This window comes from Myotis daubentonii, chromosome 6 (assembly GCF_963259705.1).
Source record: "Myotis daubentonii chromosome 6, mMyoDau2.1, whole genome shotgun sequence".
In the NCBI taxonomy this organism is placed as follows: domain Eukaryota; kingdom Metazoa; phylum Chordata; class Mammalia; order Chiroptera; family Vespertilionidae; genus Myotis; species Myotis daubentonii.
Genome location: NC_081845.1, coordinates 29,445,888 through 29,465,578, shown reverse-complemented (window position 1 = coordinate 29,465,578; position 19,691 = coordinate 29,445,888). Strand labels below are relative to the sequence as shown.

Here is a 19,691-nt window from a genome sequence, read left to right as displayed (position 1 = left end):
ATTCTAGAGATAAAATATGGACATAGTTTTTGTTTACATATTTTACATTTCAATATAAATTACTCATGGAGACTTTTTTGATATTTCTACATTCACTAATATTTGGCATTCTAGTTAGCCCATGCTCAAACCACAGTAATTAGCAGGAAAACATTTAAAACAGAAAAGCCATGCCGTTCTTTCAGGGACAGTGGGAAGGGGTGGAAGAATATAAAGATCTGCTTCCTATTCTAGAGCCAACTTTGATAGGGAAAGAAGACATCAGTGATCGAATTGATGGAGAAAAGTGATTCAACCTTGTGGCCTGTGTACAAGGCACACAGGGAGCTGGGCAGAAAAGGGACTGAGCCTGGGCTCAACCAGCATGGGTGCTAATGTGGCTTAGGCTTGTTCTAGATAGGCTACAGTGCATTCTGAGAGGCGTCATAGTACCTGCCATGCTCTCAGTTTTCTTTTTCTAAGGGATTTCTTAGGCATGGCTTGCCATGATGTATATCACACGAATCTACAAAGCCAGTTGAATAAGGAACCATGGGTTCCTCAAAGATATCTTTCTTTAGGCAGGTAGTGGCCCTTATAGTGGCATGCTTGTTACAAAATATGCCCAATAGTGTGCATATATGAGATCATGATGACTGGCTAGTCTTTCTTTTAGAGGATTTAAAAGTAAGACATAGAGAGAGCATCATCAATGGTAGGATGGATGGGCTTGAAGCAAAAGACACAAAAGGAAGGCAGGAAGTGCAAGCCATGAGCTAGGAGAGGCTTTGAGTAAACAGACGCTATGCAAAGGAGAGGTAGCAGTCTGCAGGAAGCTCAACCTGGTAGAGAGAGGAGCAGAGATGGAAGAGTGAGTATTGAACTTGTGAGTCTATCAGAGCAGTTGTTGGGTTTCCAGAACTACTATCAGATGAAAGGTGCTATTGTGTAGTCCTAGCCTTAACAATGACCAATGTTTACCTCTCTGTGAGGCCTGTCCATGAGGCTTCCCAGCTGGTTTATGTCTTCCCTTAACCTCCCCATATGTCCTTCTAGTACATCCACACAACTTCAGTAACCCAGGCTTCTTTCTTCTTCACAACCTGAAAAAACTTGGAGCCCAGCCATCATATCCTTTGGTGTTGATGAATACTTTAATAATTGATTATCTGTCAGTGTGATACTGACAGTGATACTGAGGAAATAGGTTCAAATCAACCCTTTGTCCCCACAGAAGATACACCAAAGAACATCTCCGTACCTGAAAGTGGCTTTAGAATTTTCTTCAGTTGTAGTCATTTACATCCAGTGTGAAAACACTTCAAAAACTAAAAGTGTTTATCAATGACAATTAAATTACTTTGTGGTGAACTTGCCCTAATTTAAAAATATTCATAGTATCTAATTATATGCTTAACATTTAATTATGTGCTTAACATTAACAGCCACTTTTTCAAAACAAAATTAAAAATAAGTGGGGTTGGTCATTTCATTTCCCTTTAAAGACTAACCTGCTCTAGATGCTGAAAGTGAGTTTTAGATGACAGGCTATCCTGCTTCACATATTTTGCGCATTTAAGTTTTTAAATGATGCCATAACTTCAGTTCTATTACAGGCTTGACATTTTCTGTGCCTTGGAATCTCTGTAGAACTTTGAAAAATGTCTATAGTTGCTTATGCCTTATCCTGCATTAATGAGACTTCAACTAACTGATGGGAGTTGTAGGAAGTAGGGGAGGAAATACATTTATTTTTTGCCTTTATTCAAGTTCAGTCAACTGAACTCACATGGCTTGACTCCTACCTTTGTGATGAGCTGGCCCTGTATGTCAGTGTGGCTGATCTGTGGGTGGGAAATGCCTGCCCCTTGGTTTTCATCAATGATGCCTCTCCTGTTTGCAGTGGTTACTCTTCTCTGAGGGTGGTGGTGTGGGTGTGGCTCTCCTCCCACTACTCCCCTCAAAACCATCATGCCTGACAAGCAATTGAGATAGAGTTTTTAAAGGAACCAGCTGTAGCTTGGTACCTATAATTACGTCCTAAATTTCAGGGTGCTGGAGACAGCCTCCTGAGACATAAAACTGCTTTCAAAATGTGTGAAGAAGCCTCTCTCTTGTACCATTGCGATGTACTGTAACAAACAAGGGAACCCTGACACTGCTCTCCTAAAGACACTTAAGACACATGACTATCAATACCTTCCCTTGGCTTTAACCAGTACTAACATGAATATACTAACCAGTGCTAGTAGCACTTTTTCCCTGTAGAGATAATACAGAATTATTAGCCTCATAAATAATATTATTTTCAAGGCTCATAAAACTCCATTGACTATGAACAACCATATGACACATCCAGGAGACCCGAGAGGAGCAGTTTTCTGTTGAGACAGCCACTGATGTTCAGCAGGGCTGTGTGCCAGAGGGAGGACCCAGTGAGGATTATAGCAGCTTCGCCTACAAAGAAGCAAGAGCCTTTTAGACAAGCGGTCTGTGAGGCTCTCAGATTTTTGCAAGGAAAAGCCAGAGGAGCATGGAAAGACGGGAAACTCTTGAATCAGATCCACCCAGTTTCAAATGTAGGTCCTACCATCAGTGTGATCTTGGGAAAGTCAATGAACGTATCTTCAGGCAGCAAAGAGTAATGTTTAAAGATCCCAGAGAAACACTGCCTGGATTTGAATCCTGGCCCTCTCATTACCAACTAGGAGTGCTTAGGCAAGTTTCTTAACCTGGGTTTCATTTTTTTCACCCACAAAATGAGAATATTAGAAGTGAAGAATTAATCTTACCCAAAGGGAGGTATGGCTGTTGCCCTCAGCTCCTAGGAGGTGCTCCCAAACTTCCTGGAAAGTCCTGGCTGACAGTAGTGTCTGTTTGCCTGGGAGCTTTGGCCACCAGACAGTCTAATAATGTGATTTTATGATGGGGGCTCTGGGCTACTTGGTATCAGTTCTGCCTCTAAGAAAGGCCTGGAGACTAAAGGTTAGCCATGCAGGAAGTATGTTATAGAGCCCCAATAAAAATTCTGGACACTAAAGTCTCAGGTGAGTTTCTCTGGTTGGCAGTATTTTGTGCTAATAATAGCAATTGTCGCTGAGAAGAATTAATGCCAACCATAGCTAAATGGGAAGAGGACAACTGGAACTCACTTTTAATTCACCTTCTAGACCCTTTCTATGTCCCTGTTTTCTTGGCTGATTTTTAATCTATATCCTCTTCCTATAGTAAACCATAATCATGAATATAACAGTGTTAAATGAGCTCTGTGAGTCCTTCTAGCAGATTTTTGAACCTGTTTTGAGAATCCTTGAACTTGCAATTGATGTCAGAAGAGAAGATGGCCTTAGTAGGCTAACTCACACAATTCGCTGATCCTTTTGGATTCCCTCATATGGTTGTTGAGAGGATTTCAAAAGTTCTTATATGCGAAACACATAGGACAGTTCATGGCATATGCATTGCTCAGTAGATACTGGCTATTATTTTATAAGTTTCACACATAGAAACTAATCATTTTTAAAGTGAACACTTCCTACGTGCCCATTTCTGTGCTGCATGGCTCAAATGGATCATCTCATCTACTTCCCAACTAACTCTAACAGGAAACTGAATGAAACTTACAGGCGTTCAATAACTTATCTAGGTTGAGTCAGTTAGTAAGCAGAAACAAGGACTTAAACCCTGATCTTTGTGACTTGAATACAGACCTACATTTCTTGAAAGCCTATGCTGCTAGCTAATAAGCTACACTGCTCCATAACATACCTCTGTTGAGGGTATTCATTGACTACCTTGCTATAAGGATTACAGATGATGTTTGCAAGCCCCCAGCAAAGTGATCAATGAAGGGGAAGAGCAGACATCGAGTTTCCAGTGTTTGTTACTGCAGGATAGAAACACCAAAATCATTCTGTAGGAAAAACTTGGATGAAGAGCTCCACTTTTGAGACTGCTTCATTGGTTGAAAGCAAGGAATAACACCCTCATCCCAAACTTGTTTATTTCTTTTCAAAGCAATTAGCATTCTGTATGATTGTAGCTTTGGGAGGGGCAATACTTATTCTTGATTGGATTTTGTACTGACACATGAAATGAATAAACATTGTAGTTTCTGAATTAGAGTATATCAAATTCTACTATACTATCAATAAAAATGAGAGAGGCAATAAATTTAATGCAGAGCCCTTGGGGGAAAATCAAATCACCATGAAACTCTACATACTCAAAATCTTCGGAAGCTGTGTTCTTTCTCTTTTTCCTTTGTCTCCTTCTTTTTTTAAAAAATTACTTTGTACAGCCCTAACCAGTTTGGCTCAGTGGATAGAGTGTCGGCCTGCGGATTCAAGGGTCCCAGGTTCGATTCTGGTCAAGGGCATGTACCTTGGTTGCAGGCACATACCCAGTAGGGAGTGTGCAGCTGATGGATGTTTCTCTCTCATCGATGTTTATAACTCTCTATCCCTCTCCCTTCCTCTCTGTAAAAAATCAATAAAATATATTTTAAAAAATTACTTTGTATAAATAGGTGCCATGTCAGTAGACTTTGCTGTTGCACATATCAAAATGTTGTCTAGGCAAAAACTGAAAGCAAATCCTAAAATTTCCTCCTTTGGTGGATTGTACTAATTACACACCCCCTACTTGACCTCTCCTCAGTGATCAGCACCTCTTCCCTTTCTCCTTTCCAGTCCTGTTCACCTCCACCTCCCTCCGTTTTCTTCATTTTCTTCCAAACTTGACTTCATTTTTTATGTTTTCAGGGGTACATTTTGCACTTATGAAAATGTGCTAATAATAGCAATGCTTCAAATTGGGACTATTCCACAAATTGTATGCTGCCTGGTTGCCATGGGACCCAATTTGTTACTAGGTTCACTTGGTTCATCTTTAGGTGCTTACTCACCTTGAAAAATATTAAAGGGCTCTCACGAACCCTATGTAACTATGATTTAACTGGCACAGGATGGGAAAGGACAAATGCATTTAATTATCCCAATTTCCCATTGCTGATCATTTCCAATCCCCAGTTATCATTCTGTTTACATAGGTATTTGTTAAAAAAATCCAGACATGGGATAATGGCAATACTTATCACTAAAATAAGTTACATAATACCTTTCCATCTCCCTTGAATGGTTATTGGAAGCATCGAATGATATAACATGTGAGAGAAAGTGCTTTGCCAACTGTCTCCTATGATTGATTAGCTATGTCTGTGTTGAGAGCAGGAGGGGAGTTGAGATATGAGTGCCACACTTGCATCCTTTCCATTGAGGATGGATGTGTGGATGGAGAATGCTTTCTGGTTCAAACTACTAGTAAATGGACATCTAGTCACAGATGAGCCTGGCAAGCACAGACTACAAATGTTTGTTGTTCCCCACCCCCAATCCTCAACATCAACTCTCTCCAGAAAATCATCTATTGTCTTCCTTACCCCATACCACAGGGGATGGATTTCGTCTCCTCTTCGGCCCTCAGTGATGGTAAGGCAGTAGCCCAGAGCAACACTTCTGAACCATAGCCAGGTGGCAATATAGAATTATTTCTCTCCTTAAGCAAGTTACAGAAAGCCTCCTTCCTTTTCCATCCTTTATCAATACTTTAACAATGCCTATGTTACTACTGTCTGTTACCAGATAAAGGGACAGGTTGATTTGGGGTGACTTAACATCAGATATCTTGAAAGATGAGACTTCACCTGGTCAAAACATTCCTGGCATTTTGGAATCTAGGATACTTGACCTGGCTATTTTTAACTAGGAGGTCATTCAAGAGAGATAAGACTAGGGTTCCAAGTACGTATGTATAGCATTATGGGGAAGTACCTTGTCAATTCCAAGAATGCACAACCTTCCCCCACTTTTTTTGAAACTCTTATCAGTACTGTTTCACAATTTCACTTGGCATTCTGAGAGTATCACTCCTCATGACCCATTCCACAATTATTTGGCTTTTATTATCTTTTTCTTGAATGGCTTTAAATAAACTGAATATCTTAGATAGAATTCCAATTCCACACCTAATATGGCTTTAGCATCTACATAAGCAACTGAAAATGTCCCACACAATCGAGTGATTGTTTATGAAGGACTGAAGAGTAGCTAGGCTGAAGAATATTGTAAAAGGAAGGGAATGCATTTTATATAACTCCATGAAGCAATGAAAACACATTCTGGTCTGGTTGCAGGAACCAGTTCTATCTGCCAACAAACTTTATGTAGATCTAGGATGGAAATAATGTTGGAAGAACTCAATAACTCTAGTGGGTCATCCATCCAGGGCATCAGATAGGCGCCAGGCTCCGTAACATTTCCCCTTCCACAGAACACATGCAACCTGGTGTAACAGAGACAGATAGATACCCCAGGAGTTTCAGTGGGGACATATTCTCAGCTCTCATGTCTATATTCCTCTTGTAAGAACGTAAGATGTTGCCTCATATATGAAATGGAAGTGTTCTGTGTCTAGTTAATGGGTAGCTAGATTTATCTTTCTTGGGTTTTCCCATTGGAAACAAACAGGTAATTCATTGAGTTTTGTAGGTGCATAGTTCTGAGACTTCTGGGACACAGAGTGAGTCTCCACAAATTTTGGATTCTCCTAACCCAACCTCCCATGGCATGGGGTCACCAACTCTGACGGTACGACTGAGTAAAAATGGCCTGTGATTGGAGTTAAGACAGAACTGGATAGAAATTCTAGCTTTGCCAATCAGTATATGTGAGACTATGACCAAGTTATTACACCTCCATGTACCTTTATTAATGTTTTCATTTGAAAAATGGGGATAACACTCTTTTTTTCACAGGGTCGTGAGGATTAAACCAAGTTACATATGTAAGCTATCCCACAGTAGAGATTCAAAAGAGCATAGCTATTTTATTATTGTTGTTGTTATTACAGATGTCCTATCATATCCTTTGATGTGAGTTTGATTATGACAGATACTGTGATTTTGGTCTGTTTCCTCACATTATATACAAACCCTGCCATTCAGTCTTAAGTTTGTTTTCTCTGACGATGACTAGATTCCCTTTTTGTTAGTCAGAGATTTGGCTGCTTTTTTTTATCTAAAAGTCTTGACTCTCCTGAACTAAGACTCAATTTTCCTCACACTGCTATTACTCCCACTCATTCTAAGCCTTTCCTTCCACTTCTCACCCTGGATGAGGAGGAGATATGTTGACCCAGGTGAAAACCTAGCTGTGTGACCTTGGGATGATCCTCAAATGCTCTGTGCTTCAGTTTCCTCATCCATAAAATAGAGAGAGTAATAGAACCTACCTCATAGGGCTGTTATGAGGATTAAGTGAGCTGATGTTTACAGATTCCTTAGAACAGTGCCTGGCACATAATAAGTGCAGTGGAAGTATTTGTTAAATAAAAAATACGAGGAAATAAAATAGAAAGTGGAGCATTTGATAGGTGGTACAACAGCAGGTCTTCGTGGGAATAAACTCTCTTTGGCTTCTTTCTTTCTGTTTTTTTTTGTTTTGTTGTTATTTTATTTTTCTTTTTTTTTTCTTTTAACACCTTATCCTAAAAATGGTAAGATGGTGACAGCCAATTTGAGTTTGGACCTGAGGGAAAAGTTGTCAAATAGTCATGGATGTAGGCTGATGGGTGAGGAAGAGGGCTCCACATAACTCCTCTAAAATGTCTGTCTATTGACAGGGCCTAGGTTTCACTTAGGGTTTTGGAGTGTTTCTGTGCCAAAATAGTGCTTCTAAAGTTGCTCAGGGCCTGTCTCTTTTGGGATCTCTCTTGAGCCTTTGTTAAAAGTGACTTAACCTTTACCTTGTGCCCAGCACAGAATCAACTATAGAAACTGATTTTGTTTTATTTTTTTAGATCATTTTTCTAATGCCCTCTGATGATGGATAGAGGTTCTCCAGGAGGCCTCGAAAACATCAGGTTGATATTTGTACAGGAAAATCCATAGAAATATGAGGAACTTCCTTATAAGCAAATAAGAGTGTGTATCATTTTTGCCTGAAAGCTCTTCACAGAAGTTCTTTTAATCAGAAGTTCTTTTAATGCGGACCAGTGATTGGCCAATGGTACAGATCCACAAAAAGATAAATACAGAAATCAAGAATGAGTATCTAGAAATTTCTATAGCAATTTGCCCATTGAATCTAATCATATAAAAACTTGGGTTAGAATGTTGTTTTTTCATTTCCTTTTTCTAGTAATTAAATTTTTAAATCTATATTTTATAAAATTTTGGCTTATAGCAGATTGGAAATTTAAGAAAACAAAAACAAAATGTTTCTTTACCACAGAGAGTTTTAAGTGTTGGGAAAATTCTATCAGCCATTGGTCCAGAAGTGAGGAGTTGTGATTGGTTGATGTGCTCAAGTCTGGGATTCCATAATTTCACAATCCCAGGCAGAAAGGGGTCTGTGGCTTATGTGCTTCATATAGAAATAGCAGTTTTGTTAGTAGAGACATATTTATGGGAGTCTCAGCTACTATCTGGCCATGTTTAGGTCGACAGATGACCACTAATAACATAATCTGTAGCCATTCAATTGCTTACAACAGAGCTTATAGTGTCAGATTTAAATTTCAGTCCTGTTTCTGTCACCACCTACTTGCTCTAGCAGATCCAGGACCTCATGTAATATCACTAAGCCTAACTTTCATCATCTGTAAAGTAGGAAAGTAATACTTATTTCCTAGGATGTTTTGAAGCTCAAGTCATTAACACTTGTAGAGTATTCACTATTTGCCAAGCATGTAATAATGTAGAACAGCACACATATATTAATTTAATTCTCACAACAACTCTCTGAGGTAGTTACTGTTTTCATCCTTATTTTGCAGATGAGGAAACTGAGGATGAAAGGGTTTAAGTGATTTTCCCAAAGTCATAGAACTAGGAAGTGATGAAACTGGGATTCAAACGGGTGGTGGAAGAGTCTAAAATTTAAACCCATATAACATATTCCCTTTCATGTGTAGTTTGAATAAATGTTGCTCCCTGCTCATTTAATCTCTTTGCCCACTTTAGGTAGGCCTTGGTAGTGGCTCCTTTTGAGTCAGACCTTCATATGTTACACATACATAATTATAGGGAGATCTTCTGCCTCTACTCCCCACCTATTGGCACATTTCAAAAACTCTAATTGGATAAAACATCCTGAGCCAGATACACTTAATATAATGTTGCGAAGAGAACACTTCATAAGGTCCAATTGCCTATGGGGCCAACACACAGGTCACCCATGGCAAGCTTCTCACTTCATTCATTCAATCATCCATTTGCTCAACATCCATGTTTTGAACATTGACAGTATGTCAGTTATTGTGCTAGGGCATGGGAAAGTCAAAGCTGTAAAGACACATACCTCACTGTTTAGGAGGTGAAGCTTATTTGGCAAGATGAGCTCATAAATATGAACATGGAAGTGGAAAGATGAGAGGGAAAGATCACATGGTAGCAGGTGAGGAATTGAACACATGGTCCTTCTTACATTCACTAGGCGCTCCTTGCCCACTGTTCTACCCAAGGGCAGCTACTCAGCTCATCAGCAAACAGCCATATATAGGCACCCATCACCTCCTCACTTTGAAGCTGCAGCAACAGTCTTTGGAAAATTATAGGTTTTCCAGTGAGCAGGTGTAAGTGTTGATTCTTTTGATCTTAAATGTCTTAACATTAAGTATCTGCTGAAGAAGATTCAGAGGAGTTTGATTTCTGTTATAAGATTCCCTTGGCTAGATTGTCCTTCATTATGTTGCTAGGTTGTTCTTCCCTATTTTCAACTCTGAATACCTCTTCCTCCTTCAGGGTCCAGCTCAAATGTCTGTATCTCCTCCCCACATCCTCACCTGCCTCATTACAAGCAGAATTGACCGGTTCCTCCTCAGTGATCCAACTGTATTTTGAGCATAAAAGTTCATGTGTGGTAAAGAATTTACTATATTGCAATTACAGTTGGAAATGCATAGGAATCTAAAATGTCTGCCTGTGAGTGGACTATATTTTATTCATCTTTGTATCATGCACTCAGTTCAATAAAGACTTTTGGATGATTGAGGTTCTTTTAGGCAGCTCCAATAAGCATCAATCTTTCTTGTTCATTGCTTCTATAATTTATGAATTTAAAATGAAAGAGAAGAAGTAATTGGTTCTTCTCCATTACAAATACAAGCCAATCACACGGAGTTCGTAGGAATTACAATTCTAGGATTAGGAATCACATGGAGTTCATAGTGGCAATCTTCTTCCTTAGCTTTCCCTTCTATGGATAAGTTACTCTGAACACAAAATCTTTCTGGACAACAAAGGTTTTTCTCTGGGATCTATGTTTCCTAGAATTAACCTCTTGAGTATTCCTGCTTATTACAATGTCTTCAAGTATTCTAGGTTTTTCTAGGACTAAATGACCACTGCTAGAGTGTCTGCTTCCACTCAACTCTCTAAGATACTCTTAATTGCCTACTCACTTTCTTCCTTGCAAATCAAACCCAGATATTGTGCAGATGGAGATCCCATGACTTCAGAGAAAGCAGAAGCCCCTCCTCAGATACAAAGGATTAATTATGATTGGTGTAGGACTTGACATATAACTAAGTTCTAGCCAATAGGAGAAAAGGAAATGTCAACAAGAGGAGGGCTTCTATTCCAGAGTGAAAACAATGAAAAGTGCCCCACTAGGGAGAAAGGCATTTTCTCATATGGATACCAGTATGAGAAAACAATTCTGGAAACAACAGAAGCCATCTGTAACCACGAGACAATAACTTTGAGGACGAAAGGCCAACACACTAAGGGTAGTAGATCAGAAAACTAGGAAGAAACTCAGTCCTTGGTGGCATTGTTGAGCAACTGAAACAATACCACTTCCCTCTGGACTTCTTTTTATGTGAAAAAATAAATTCCAATCTTTAAAAGTCATTGGTCATGTTTTCTGTTACTTGAGGTCAAAAACTTCCGATTAATATGCTTCTGGAAGTTTTATCCTGCTGCTCTCACAAACCTAGCCTTAGCTCTTTTCTCTTTCTCTTAGAGCTCTAAACTTAAGACTCCTTTGTAAGGCCAGTTAAAGCAGCAATTACTTTTATGGAGCTGGTATCTATTTAATACTAGGGGCCCGGTGCACGAAATTCGTGCACTGGGTGTGTTGCTGGGGAGTGTCCCTCAGCCCAGCCTGCCCCCTCTCACATACTGGGAGCCCTCAGGCGTTGACCCCCATCACCCTCCAATCGCAGGATCGGCCCCTTGCCCAGGCCTGATGCCTCTGGCCTAGGCGTCCGGCCCGGGCAGCGGGGACCTGCAGTGGCAGCGGGGGGCACCGCGATTGCACGGCCTCCGCCCCTGCCCCTGCAGGAAGCCTCTGGCTGAGGCGTCGGCCTGGGCAGCAGGGACCCACAGCTGCAGCGGCCCCGCGATCGTGGGCTTCGCTTTAGGCCCAGGCAAGGGGCCCCTAGCTCCTGGGACTGCCAGCTTCGACCGTGTCCAGCTCCCATCGCTGGCTCCACCCCTACTTCCTGCTATCACTGGCCAGGGCGGAAAAGGCGCCTGATTCTCCGATCATGGCTGGGGGGCAGGGCCGCCTTTGCCCTGCCCCCCAGCTCTTAGCTCCCCCCTGGGTTTCCGATCACTGTCAGTGGCAGGGGGCTTCTTCCTGCTTTCCCTTTTGCCTCCCTGCATTGTGCCTACATATGCAAATTAACCGCCATCTTGTTGGCAGTTAACTGCCAATCTTAGTTGGCAGTTAATTTGCATATAGCCCTGATTAGCCAATGAAAAGGGTATCGTCGTACGCCAATTACCATTTTTCTCTTTTATTAGTGTTGATATGAAGAAACTGAGAGAGAGAAGTTCAGTGATTTGACCAGGACATACATAGTAATAAACACTGGTGCTGGAATCCAGCATTTATGATTCCTAATCCTAGAATTATAATTCCTGAGAGTCCTGATAAACTGGAAAGCTTACACAGTTAAGGGATGGTATTGTTTTTGACCTTATAGTCCCAGTCCCTAGCACAATGACAGTATATTGTTGCTTGTAAAGGTTTGTTAAAAAAATAAATGTGACACAGACTATATTATAAGCTCCTTGAGACAAGGCTTCTTCATAATTGGCTCCGTAGGGCCCCGCATGGTGCATGGAACACAGTAGATACTCAATAAATATTTGCTTTGGATAAATGAATAAATGGGAATTGCTAATAGATGTGTGATGCCCTATTTGAGAAATAAGGGATTTTTTTTAGTCAAAGGCATTGAAATTCAAGGAATTGAATGCTTAATATCAAGAGAGAGGCATTCTACAAAAATTTAAGCTCTTGCACTCAGGGACCAGGCAGTGGGGTTTATATTTAGATTTCATCACTTACTAATGGCATGGTCACAGGTAAGTTAATTAAAATATCTGAGTTCCAATTTCCTTATACACAAAAACAGGGATGGGAATGGCATTTCATTGGGTTTTTGTAGATAAAATGGAATCATGAGACCATAAAACATGTAGTACAGTGGCTGGTATGTAGAAAAGAATTATTATATATTCATCATTCTTATTGTCTATGTTTTTGGTGGAAATCCAATTTCGTAGGGAGGTATGAGAAAAAATGTGGTTTAGAACAGACAAAGCAGTGTCATTTAAGTTGACTTGATGCAAATGTGTTTTACTTGGGGGAGGTGCATTTTTGGTGTAGTTAGCTCACTCACTTTGCTTACAGTTTGAAGAGGGAAAAAGCTAAGCAGATGGCATGGTGACACAAAGGACTGCAGCCTACTGTTGCTAGAGCTTGTAAAAATGGAACCCCACGGCTGCCAGCTTGGCTGAACTTCAAACAAGTCCATGAAGAGTGAAACTCGCTCAGGAGGGGGCAGGAACTTGGTGTGAAGCTCTCTCCAGTGCAAAGAACAGTGTCATTACAGTCATGGCAGCTTGACTCAGAACTGGGGCCTGACCCCAGACCAGATAGGAAGCTGGTGTCAGAGAGCCGTGGCCAGAGAGTGCACCTCGTGGTGGGACTCGAGAAACAGAAGCCTTTGAAAAGCCCTAACTTCAGAATAAGGACAAATTACCCACAGATGGCCTGAGTCACAGAAGCCGAGACCGGGTAAAGCATCTGCAAACTCAGAGCTGAGACCCTGTCCTGCTGGGCTGAGCGGGCAGACCTAGGTCCCGGCCCAGATGGCTGCGAAGGTCACCAGGAGGGACACCAGCCAGACGCGCTCCACTCCTGAGAACTGGCACAACCCAAAGCCCACAGAGGCTTCCCAGGATCCAACAAACCAAAATATCCTGGTCAGGAAAACGTCACACTTCCTTTTGGCTTACTGGCTATAGGAAAATAAAAATGTATCAGGGGAGAAGGGAGTAGATGGGGAGCCTAGGGAAGGCATTAGCAGAAAAAGGCCACCATTCTCTGTTCCGGGAGCTTAAGCTGATATAATTCCTTTCTGATACACAGGTTCAGCTTCAAATCACAGAAATCCTGCACATCTGAACGTTTCCCACATAGCTCCCCTGCCATTATTTTATAAAATAAAGCCACATGCAAAGCCAAATGCAGCCGTATCCAAAGTGCAGATTTTTTTTTTTTCTTCTTCAACAATATAGAAACATGCAACACATTCCCTGATGGGAACCTTCAACGACAAAAGAAAATACCAAATTCTATTTAAAAGAAGTCTTGCATGGAATAAAGTCCTCGCACTGGAAGAAAAACCCCATCTTCTGGGGCTCCCTGGTGCTACACACATATCTTGCCCCTTACCTTGTATGTAACCATTCACTCCTGCCACTGGAATTGCAGCCTCTCTAAAGTCAGCATTATATTTCATTCATTGTCAAACCCTTGACACCACCCACGTAACATTTAGTAGGCTCTTAATTTATGACGGAATAATGAATGAATAAATGCATGTGTACAGGGCTAGGGATTGATAATTAGTTTAGTTTAGCGTCTGTTTACCAGGGAGGGTGTTTGAGGTTAGTGTGGAATAACCTCTTTGCCATGTTCTCAGCCAATCTGACTGAAGTTCATTTCATCCTCCTCTCCCAACTGCTTCTCACTCGTTATGTGTCATAGAATATTAGCCACCAGTTGTGAAAGACAACTTTCTAAATGAAAGGTGCAAGTATTTCTGTTCCATTTGATTATCAATGGCATTGATTCAGGTTCTCAAGTCTAATTTGGATCCATTCTTCCTGATTAAAAAAAAATCTAAATCAAAATCAGTCTGACTTCACTGTCCCATCCAAAAAGGACACTTGAAAAATCTAGGTTAAGAGAAAGGGGACCCAACCAGGAGATAGTGGCTGGCTGGATTATTTTTTCCCTTCTTGCTTTATTTCTCCAGCAATATATATTTATATTTTTCCATATAGAGACAAAACCTCCTAGTCTGCGCAATCAATATTTTCTTCTCATTTGAGACAAGCTCCTCTAAGGCAACCAGGTGGGGGATTCTGAGGATTTTCTCTTTTCTTTGGGAAACCCTCTTAAAGAGACTCATGTTATTATTACCACTTAATCACTCAAATCTACATTTGAACGACGACAATTGACAAAAGCAACAGAAATTGACCTCCTGCAGTTTTCCAGCTCAGAATCACTTTTTCTTCTTTTATGAGTAAGCATGTATGAAGAGCTCATAAACAGAAAGCTTTTACCTTTGATAAGGCTAATCACCTACTGTTTTATTTTAATGGTGGGAAAAATTGCCCAGGTCCAGTCTTCCTTTCCCAGTGACACTGTCCACTCTACCGGCTGGCCACCCTCACCCCACAAGGCTAGGCAGAGCAGGTGTTAGGGGGCTTTGTAGTTTTCAGTTATCATCGCTGCAGCTCAAGCACCATGGACAGATGCCAGGCAGGCACTGGAGCTGGTTTCACAGAAGCATTTAACTCAAAATGCAGATACTTTTTTTTAGAAGAAAGAAATTAAAAAAGGCCCTTTTTAATGATCAACTAACTCAATAAACTGTGGGCAGATGGAGAAAGACCAGCAGTTATTGACATCTGGCCCAGCAAAGTTGAGACGGTTCCCCAATAACATAAACAGGGTTTATTTTCCCCTTCTTCCTTATTATCTCATCAAACCACCAATCATTCCAGAACTAGAAATTAGTTCTAGTTTGAGCAAAATAAATGAATCCATCAATGCTATGGAATCTGAGGACTTGGTTTCAAAATTTAAGAAATTGTAGATTGTGAAACAGAAGACAAGAAGTGGCTGCAGTGCCAGGCCCTGCCACCCCTATGGTCCATGCCCCGAGGTGACTGACAGTCAACAGAATCACCTCAGGCTTTAGACACTTCTGGGCTTTGGGGACAGGAGGGTTGGATAGGCCTGGAGTAGAGGCAGATGAGAGAAGCACAGACACCTCCTCCACCAGTAAGAGCAACACCTTCTTCTGCTTGTGGCCTCCAATCTTGCTAATATTTTAGCCATTATTATTGGGCTCAAGAGGACTAGAATAGTTCAGGGAGCTCTGAGCATAAAAAAGGTGGCGTGGCCAGCATATTACTTTGAAAATATCCATCTGCTCTACTTTCACATATAAAAATGTGTTACTCTGCTGTCTTTTGGATTAGAAACCAATGAGCTGAAATGGGGCCAAGGAGCAAAATGGCAGAAGGGCAGGTGGAAAGCAGAAGAAAGGACCCCATTAAAGAGGCAATCCTGAGAAAAAAGGAATTCAGGAAGCTTGCCTTCTGCCATGCACGCATGCATTTAGTAATGGCATAATGCTTGTACACAGTGGTTTGGGGACGCTAAGGGTCTCTTTGACTAAGAACTGCACAACATGAACTGCTTAGTCCAAGCTTAATGGTGTCCACACGCAGCATTTTCTCTTTCACACCTGATATTCTTAATTACTATTCCACTTTACCCTTCAAATTCTCAAAAGGCCCAGAACATGATAAAGAAAGCTCATGAAACACTGAAAATTGAGAACAGCTGTGTACTAATTGCTAGAGTTTATATGAAAGTTTCATTGAACACAGAGAAACACAACGGATTGAGAAAGGACCACCAATGTTCTTTGTGCTATGCCTCCCTAATCAACCCTTCACACAATTGCTAGCATAATCTTCCCAAACCTCAAATTCAATCTATATAAAACCTCTCAAAGGCATCAAAGGCTCCTGAATGCCTTTGTGATTAAACTGAGATTCCCCTAACTTGGCATCTAAGGCCTCCATGGTCTGGTGTCTACCTATATCTCTCTTTTATCTCCCACCCGTCATCCACATGCAGCCGGTGTATAGGCAGCTCAAAGAACTCCCTGTGGATTTAATATTGCCAGGTCTCCCTCCATCATCTAAACCTGTGCTGTCAAATGCAGTAGCTATTGGCCACATGTGGCTACTGAACACCTGGACTATGGTTAGTTCAAATTGATCTGTGCTACAAACGTACACCATGCAACCAGATTTTTAAAATTTAGTATGAAATAAAGGAATGTTTCATTAATAATTTTAAAATATAGGTTACTTGTTAAATAACAATACTTAGATGTGTTGAATTAAATAAAATACACTATTCAACTGATTTCACTTGCTTCTTTGTACATTTGTTTAATCTGGTTTGTACAGGTAGCTTGCATTGTTTCCACTGGGCAGCATTGGTCCACAGGTATGGCATGCTCCTTCAGAGAGAGGAACCTTTTTCACTTCATTCATGGAGCTAGCTCTCCCTCATCAGCTAAGACTCAGTTTCACAATCACCTCTTCGGGCAACAAATGTGAAAATATGCAGTACATAATAAAATACCATCTCTCCACCCGCCCCCCCCGCAATTCCCAACTAGCTACACCTATTTGTTTGTGACAGAACCCCAAAGAAGGTGGAAGAGAATTGTTATGAGTCTCTAGACTAATTCAGCTTTGGAGACAAAGGTCTTCAAATGTGAGTAGTAAGTACAAATACTTTGTTCACATTGTAGGAAACAGCTGCTTTCTCCAGAGAATCTTACCACTAAGTCCAAGGGCATTGCTAGAGGCAGGCCCTCCTTCTGCTGGAGGCAGAGGACCCACCTATGGCCACATTCAGGTTCCCCTGGCTGGGAGAATCACAGTGCCTCCTTTTGGCCCCTTATTGGGTTTCTACCATGATGCTGGTACAGTCCAACACTGCCCAAAAGATCTTGGCCAGCCACCCTCAAAGCAATGCCTCACGTGGCCACAGAAGCAATGTTTGCCTTTTCCCAGGAATAAGAATTTAACTCTTAAATTGAGAATGAGTTGGCGTTTTACACTTGACATCTTGAAAATGGAAAGAACACATTTTAAAAAGCTAGTTTCTCACCTACACAAAGAAGCAGATGAAGGTTACCTTTGTTTCTCCTGTTCCGCAGACCACACCCATCATTTTGGTGACAATCATTTCTTTATTGGTTTTCAGTTTCCCACAGTTCCCTGAGTCCAAAGCCCCAAGTCACTCATTCATGTAAGTAAAGGACGTTCAGATCCCCATATGACTGCTCAGATTCTCCTTCCTGCTCCTCCTCTGTTCTCTCCTGTGTTGGCCCATGGTTGCTTGATGCTCCTGCTACACTCTGCTGGTGTGAGTCCTGGAGCACTTTCTCCAACCCCACCACACAATAGACATGGCAGTCATGGTGTCTGCCACACACAATCCCTGCTGAGCCACCACCTGTTGAAGGGACAGCACTATGTAGCCACATTTTACATGAGTAACTCCACCTCCACCTTGGCCACAACTGATTGGATCAAGGGTGGACACTTCATTCAAGAACAGTCCAGTCAGGTGCAAAAAGACAAAATGGGGTCCATTAGGTTTTCTCTTTAGGGTATAAAGTGATTATGTTAAGTCATGGGAAAAAGTAAACTGAGAAAAAGCAAAGCTAAGGGCACAGCAGAAGTCTCTGAAGCATGTTTCAAGGAACCACTGGGGTTCTGTGGAGGTGACCCAGGGCCTGATGTCAGAATGAGGAGACACCTGGGTGGGAGGAGCCAAACTCATGCCCACTTTATCCAAAGAAGTTCCACTTTGATCAGCTTTAAATATAAGACGTTGCTTGAAGAAAAATTTTCACTGCTCAAAAGTGAAAATCATAGAAAAGTACAACCAAAGAAGGTTAAAGAAGATGGATAATAGATAGCCAACAGATAAAAGAGAATGTAGTAGGCCCTAGGAGAACATCTGAATCACCTTAGTGCAGACCCCAAACTGAACACCCCAGAACTTCTGTTCTTCTGTAGTCCCAGCTCATCCTGAGGCCCAGGCCCCTATGCCCTAATAGTAAACTGCCACACACACACACACACACACACACACACACACACACACACACACTCCTCCCTAACCAAACCACTGAAGCTGCTGAGTGAGACTTTGGTCCTTCCTTCTAAAGTACCCTGGTGGAAGAACCCTAAAACATCCACACAGATATTTCTCTATGTTGAAAAGATTTTACTTCAAAGAGATCACAGCTCTTTTGACCTAAAATTAGAAGACTAGACCTCTGCATAGTTATAGAGATATTTTAAGCCTTAAAAATTAGACTCCTTTTTTCTCTTGTTTTTATTTCAATTTGACAATCTTTTAGATCAAAGAGCTTAGAATCTCCCAGGTCCCAGACTGGAGGACCCTTAAAGGTTACCTCTCCCTGTTGTTTTTTAAAGCCTTCCTCCTTGTGCTGATTAAGTTAGATGGAGATGAAGGACGGGCATGGGGCAGAAGCCCTGGCACATCTGTATTTGCTCCTCTTTATAGACAGCATGCTCCACGTGGCAGGGCCATGCCTGGTTGCTTTCCAATGGGACCTGATGTCTAGTATACAGTAGGCACTAAGTAAGGATTTATGACAGGCTGACTGACTGACTACTGGTAAGATTCTTGCTTTCTGGGTCAACTCTCCTACCTCTGAGAGCTGCTTCTCAAATTGGGACAGAAGCAAGAAAAAAATCAACACAAAATTGTCCCACACATTTTGGAGTTTGGAAAAAGGCATTCAAGGAGATGGATGTTTAAATATTTTCTAATGCCCAAGTTGTAAGCAGATGACTGACTTTCACAATGTGCTTGTGTAAAATTTGTTTCTTTGAAGAACAATTAAAAAAAAATTGGCCAAATGGCATCAAAGTGAAGATTAAGGGGGAAAGATATGGGTACTTTTAGAATCTTTACTGTCACTGAATTAATTATTTTATTCTCCTAGTTCTTAAAAGGAGCAAAATAAGTGAGAATCTTTGCCATATATGTTCAGAAACTTTTGGCTAATTGAGGAGGCAATGACAATATTTAATTATTGACAGGGCAAAACTGACTTTCATTCAGCCATTTATTCATTCAACAAGCATGTAGTGAGTTCCTCTTATGTGTGGGTTATCTAAGGGAAAGAGACATGGGCCAGGTGTATTCTCTGCCTCCTCTCACCACCCCCTTACTTGTAGGGTGTCTAAAACCTAAAACATATATTGCTAACTACAATATAGAGAGCATCCAGTGCTTTAGATTCTGAATGCGGTATCTTTAGGAGAATTTAAGGGGTAAAGGAAGAGCTTCACACTGGGAAAATTGGGGAAGGCTTTTTGGAAGAGGTCACACTCTAGTATGAAGGACAAAGTGGATTCTAACAGTGGAGACAGGATGGAAGAATGTGACATTCAGAGGGCAAACATAAACAAAGGCATAAGAGAAGGCAAGATAGTTAGGGAAATGGTTGAGTATGCCAAGAACTTGATATAAGGAAAGGACAATGCT

General features: G+C 41.2%; 1 protein-coding gene across 7 annotated transcripts in view; it reads right to left on the bottom strand.

Annotated features, from left to right (window-relative positions):
- The window catches only part of AIG1 (androgen induced 1), a 192,719-nt gene that overhangs the window by 58,935 nt on the left and 114,093 nt on the right, over positions 1–19,691 (bottom strand). The window contains exon 4 of one of the 7 annotated variants that reach the window (XM_059700541.1): positions 17,410–17,618. The exons of the other annotated variants lie outside the window; for them this stretch is intronic. Coding sequence (XP_059556524.1) covers positions 17,514–17,618 — 105 coding nt within the window. The 3' untranslated portion in view covers positions 17,410–17,513. Of the gene's footprint in view, positions 1–17,409; positions 17,619–19,691 lie in introns of those variants that run through there. 7 annotated transcript variants of the gene reach the window in all.